The sequence below is a fragment of the Babylonia areolata genome, chromosome 4 (assembly GCF_041734735.1).
Source record: "Babylonia areolata isolate BAREFJ2019XMU chromosome 4, ASM4173473v1, whole genome shotgun sequence".
Classification (NCBI taxonomy): Eukaryota; Metazoa; Mollusca; class Gastropoda; order Neogastropoda; family Buccinidae; genus Babylonia; species Babylonia areolata.
In genome coordinates this window covers 7,968,810-7,974,809 of record NC_134879.1, presented here as the reverse complement: position 1 = coordinate 7,974,809, position 6,000 = coordinate 7,968,810, and the positions used below count along the sequence as shown (strand labels likewise).

At 43.9% G+C, this 6,000-nt stretch overlaps 1 protein-coding gene across 1 annotated transcript in view; it reads left to right on the top strand.

The window, feature by feature from the left end:
• The first annotated feature begins 1,125 nt into the window (after window positions 1-1,125).
• The window catches only part of LOC143280818 (dynein axonemal assembly factor 10-like), a 43,210-nt gene continuing 38,335 nt past the window's right edge, over window positions 1,126-6,000 (top strand). Inside the window, exon 1 of the mRNA XM_076585517.1 lies at window positions 1,126-1,468. Coding sequence (XP_076441632.1) covers window positions 1,295-1,468 — 174 coding nt within the window. The 5' untranslated portion in view covers window positions 1,126-1,294. The remainder of the gene's footprint in view (window positions 1,469-6,000) is intronic.

Sequence of the window (6,000 nt, the reverse complement as noted above, 5' to 3'; positions counted from 1 at the left end):
GTGACCCAGTAGACATAATTAACTTATATTTTCGTAAAGCTTTCGACAGTGTACCACATGAAAGACTGTTAAAGAAACTATAAGCTTATGGTATAGTCAGTAGTTTACACAAATGTATAAGAGATTTTTTGACAGGAAGCACTCAGAAAGTCAGAGTTGGTGATGAGTACTCCTCTGAGGCTGACGTTCGTAGTTGAATACCACAGGGAAGTATTCTAGGACCAGTACTTGTTACTGTTTTTATTAATGACCTTCCAGACTGTGTAGAATCACCTCAGTACATTTCCACAAGAAATACTTATGGAAAAAAAAAGTACAACGTTCAAATACAAACACAAGAAAGTTTTGCTCCAGTAACCGAGTTACGAATGTCAGTATGGAATCAACTGTCACTGCATTTAAAACAAGCACCATCAACTAACTCATTCAAGAATCAACTATTTTCAGAGAGTTTTTGATGAATAAATAAAATTAAAATGAAGCGTCGAACCTTGACCAAAGTCTCTAACAGAATGTGTCATGAGATCAAAGAAGGGACTGTTTATAAGCTTTAAGCTTGTTTTTGTCCCTAACCTACTACTTCTACTACTACAACAAACACTACTACTACTACTGCTGCTGCTGCTGCTGCTACTAATACTACTTCTATGGTATGGTGTAGAACGCAAAAAAAAAAAGGGAGTGATTCGTTTATCGACTTTTTCTTTGTCTTCTTCTTCGTTCGTGGGCTGCAACTCCCACTTTCACTCGTATGTACATGAGTGGGTTTTTATGTGAAGGACTGTTTTTACCCTACCATGTACGCAGCCATACTCCGTTTTCGGAGGTATATCTTTGTGTATTTTTCAATGTATTCATAAATATTCATAAGATTTCGGTGAAAAGTGATATTACCCGAGTGACATTCAAAAATATCGTAAAAGAATCAGACGAAAGAAAAATCACCGTAAAACATTGTTGTTATACAGATGAAATAGCATAATTCGCAAATATATTGTATCAGCAGTCCTCACAATAATGGTTTTTGATGAAACAGTGGGGAAAATAAAATAAAAGATGCTCCCCATATTGTATAAAAATACGAATATGCCCCTCGCCCTCTTTCTTGTCGAAGAACATGTTTGATTAGTTACCATGCAAAACAATTTCCGTTTCTTGAAAGTTCGGAATCACGTCTGAACGTGTAGCGAGCAAGTATCTGCGAAGTTTGTAAACTGATTCATTTGAATTGTTCTTGTCAGAGTGTGAGGACGCCAGCATAAGTGACAGAAAAATATTCAGAAAAAAAGCGAGCATGGAGAAGCCGCAGATAATTTTACACGTCCAAAAGCCCGTGAACTACACACTTTTCGATACGAAATGGATTCCTTGCAGTGCCAAATTTGTGGCCTTAGGGAACTACGCAAGAGGCTCTGGAGCTCTACAGATATATGAAGTGTCACATGGAGAAGTTAAATGCATTACGGATGTAAGTATTATCCCCACGTGACAGTTGATTTCTACCCCTTTTAGTTACTTATTTAGAGTTACTTAGAGTTGATTTCCGATACAGGTCCCTATATATGGTGTTCATCGGATTCTACGTCTGGCTGCTTATGTGCCCCACTCTTTATTTTTGCCATAAAATCTTCAAACATGAATTCTTGGTCTGACCAGAATTTGTCGAGCCTGTTCTTGAAAGTGTTCACAGTTTTGGCACTAATGACATGTGTTAGAACTTAGAAGGTTGTTCCAGATATTGACAGTTCTCAGTGCAAATGAGTTCTTCCTCAGGATGTTTTCGTTTGCTTTGGGTAAATTTTCATGGAATGTCCCTTGTTCTATTCAGATCTATTTATTCAATATCTTGATTCAAATGACAAGAACAAGAGGAACGATGGCGTCATCAGATCTGACATGCAGCTGCACCAGACAGTTCAGGAAAATGCTTCAAAGCAAAATCAGTTCCAACTTCATTCAGCCAACAAAGACAGCAATTTGAAACACCACTTGTCACCTGCTTCATGAAGTGATGCAGAATGATTGTGTACTGTGTCGGTCGCCATTGGATATTGCTATCTTCGCTATATGAATTATTGATCAATTTTTACCAATATAATATGATTGTTCAGTTTTCAGTTCTTGTATGACAAAAGCTGAACAATCATACATGTTGACTGATGGCTAAGTGGGAACGTGTCATTTAGGACAGAACAGTTTCTAGGTTCCTCTGTCACTCCTCCTTGCCTCCCAGGCCTCTATACTGGTCTGCCATTTTGAAGAACCCTGCCTCGATCAGTGCATACCTCATGTTGATGATGGAGTCATGTCAATGTTGGAGTTTCTTGCGGGACAAGGCTGGATTTGGAGAACCTCTCACATCCACATGAGATCATAGTGGTGCTGGACCCTTGAGCCCTGATATATCGTCAAGAGTTCTACTGTCCACCAAGCTCAGCAGCCACAACTGGGGGAAGGGCATTGAGGCTGTGGGCACCTGGTAACTTTGAGGCCCAAAGACAGGAGTTTGGCAAGCTCCTAAAACCCCATGGCCTCACAGCCAATCAGGTGTCATTTACCTGCAGCCTCTGGAACAATCAGTGCTTCGACATGGGCAGCAGCACAGTCCCTGACATCCACAATGTTGAAGTGGACCCTTGGTACCAAGGTTGTTGCTTGTTACAGGAATCCCTTCACCAGCTAAATACTAGCGCAAGTTGACGCACCCAGGAGTGGCTCCAGGACTACGGTAGGATTCAGTACAATCAGCTCAAACATGTTGCCTAACTCAGTTCACCAACAAACTTCCAGGCAGCATTTTCAGTCTTCATGTTACTCCTGACATAACCTTTAGTCCTGGTTAACCACTCTTCTGTTCAGTCTGCCTTGGACCTCACTACTGGGGGCTGCCATGCTTCTACATCATAGTCCACAGCAACACAGGAGGTGAGGACAACCCCCCTGAAAGAGGGCTGGCTGGTACAGGCCCTGAGCATGTTCAGCTTGCCTTCCACAGTGGGTTGGATCAGCTGCTGATGCTTGTCTTAAGGAACCTCCAGTATGTAAATGTGAATCATGTAGTCCATGCCCTCCACAGCCCCTGGCCAGGCATGTGGTTCCAGGAGTTTGGCCTCCAGGTGGGGGAGGGGATAGCCTCTGGACACAGGTGATACAGATGCTTCACCTTTTCCTTGACCTTGAGGTCCCACACCTGGCACCAAGCCTGCAGCAGCTTCTGCACCTCATGGCTGGCCAGGTAACCTGATGCCCTGCCACCAACACATTGTCAGGCCTAGCTTTATTTCACTCGTCAAGGTTTGGGGTTGTTTTTTTTGTTTTTTTTCCTTCTTCATCTTTGGGTCGGACTGTGTTCTGACATACATGTGTAGTCCAGCAGTGGAGTCTGCTAAGCTAACTGGGTATGATAAATGGGTGGCCGTTAGCTCAGATTTGGTTTAAAAGATTGAAATATGTACACACGGTGCTGCTTGTTAGTTGTTCTTAGCAGAGCCAGTATGCTGACCCAGACCAGCCTGGAAGATCTTCAACAAAGGAATATTGGTGTAGCCACCGTGGCGAAGTGGTTAGCATCGCGGACTGACTGCTGGGAGGACGCGGGTTCGAATCCCAGCGGAGGTGGGTTTTTCGGCCCGTGGCTGGCTCCTACCCAGAGTTGAGTGTGCTGTGGGCTTAAATGGGGAGAATGGGACCACACAGTCGAGTGTCATCCACTTCAAGGATGCGTCTTTGGGTGTGTTGCTCTAATTACTTGACCAACACTGCAAGTATCTGTATTTCTCAGGCCTGGTTAACGCCGGGATATCATTATGACAGGAAGTGTAGAGTACAGCCTTGTCACGCAGTCCCAAACCAGAATGGACCTCCATAGCAACATCGTCATCATCATCGTCATCCTCCTCCTCCATCATCATCAATATAGACAAAACAGTCTCAAAGTCTGTGGCCTTTCATGCCCTGCTCTCGTGGTGACCTCAATTTCGATAAACCTCCACTTCTGTGCTTGGGGTGAGTCCTGTCAATGTCGTCAGTGTCGGCAGATTCATGGGGGGCTGTTGTTTGAGGGACGTGGTGGCGGTCTCCACTCTGGGAGGGACGCTCACTCAGTCTGGCTCCGTGACTAAGCCATTATTGTTGTTAGTAGGGGGCTTAGTAGGTGGTGTCCTAACTACGTTAAATCAGAACAGGCACCACTGAACAACGCCGAAGTGACTCAGCAGCAGTGCAGGGTCTCCTGTGGTGTGTGGCCTCCTGGCGACCTAACATTGATGGTACCCTGCGGACTGCCGACCCTGGGGACTGTGACGGACGAACCCGGGTGTGGCCATGTATGGGGGAATCTAAAGTGAGCGGCATGGGAGTAATGCTACTGAAATGGTGCAGATGAGGGGGCAGCAAAAAAAAAAGAAAAAAAGGAATATTGGTGTGGCTGGGTGGCAGGTAGTTCCACTGGTGCAGGGTTCTATAACAGAAGCTATTGCATGGGGCTGGGACAGTCTTGGGGCTCTCCTTGTCCAGCTATCCCCTTTGGTGTATAAGAGAGACTTATTAAATGCCAACCATGCTGTTATTGATCTTGAAAACTGTGGTGAGGCGGTTGTCTTGTCTTCTGTCTGTGAGAGGCTCCCACTGCAGTGTTTTAACATGCTGGTCACGCAGCCTGGTGTCTAATCACTGTAGTTGTTTAAGATGTAGTGGGCTGCCCAGCGTTTTACATTCTCAAGCACTGTGACATCTTTCTGAAAGGTCAGGTCTCAGACTGTGGATGTATGCTCTAAGATCAGTCTGACCATGGTTTTGTACATCGCTGACTTGACACTGGTGGAGTATTCATAGAAGTTCTGCCTCAGAAAACTGACAGCTCTGTTGCCCTTAATGAGTGTGTTGGCAATGTGTTTTCTCCAGGACAAGTCCATTGTGATGGTAACTGTTGTTTCCAGTGTCTGCCCATGTAGGTTGTATATATATATATATATATATATATATATATATATATAGTTGGTATTACAGCTTTCTTCCTGCTTGGGGAAATGCAGATGATGGTGCATGTGCTGGACTCATTTGCCAGGTTTATTCCCAGTGTTCCAGAGTCTTGTTGTAGTTGGGACACTATCTTGAGTGGAGGTGATTTGTTTGAGGAGGGGACAGTGATTGGCAGAGTTTGGTGGTACTGAACTTGACAGCGTCGGGGAGGTCATTTACATCTGACACACCGGGGCTCTTCAGACTAGCCAATCAAAACTTCTACATGTCAGTCAAAAACTTTTTGTGTCCAGAATCTATATGATATGGCTGATCCACTAATGTGTCATGAAAGCAGCATGTGTCATGTGTCACATGCGCGCTGTGAAGCCCTGCATAAGGCCGAACAAACAAAACAACCCACAAAAACTGGAGATAACTAGACATCCTTTTTTTCATTTGATGGGTGTCTATTGGTATTGTTGTGTTTGTCATTCTGTCTGTTTCTGACAAGGATGTGTACATGTCCACATTTCTTTACCGATCCAGCTAAGCTGTATATTGCACACTGCCCACCTGAAATATCTGGGAGGTTTGGGGCCTGTGTAGGCTTGATCTGTTGCTGTGTTTATCCAGTTAAGTGCCAGTAAGAAGTCCACTGATGCCCTGCATATGTTCTGATTTTTCCATCATTGGACTTTGGTTCAATGCACTTAAACAGACTGAACACTTAGTTTGATAGTAATAATAATTATTATAATAATAATAATAATGAATACTTGTTCAGCGCTTTCCTCCCTTAAACAAAGGGAGCTGAAAGCACTTTACAAGAAACATTAAACACACACACACACACACACACACTCACACAGAGAGAGAGAGAGAGAGAGAGAATTTGCATGGCTTGTAGCTAAATGTCACTTACAAGACATGGAGTGTACATATGTATCGGCATTTTCAAAAAGACGTATTTTCAGACCAGTTTAAAAAGATTGAAATGAGGGAGAGTGGTGAAGATCCTGAGGTAAACTGTTCCAGACA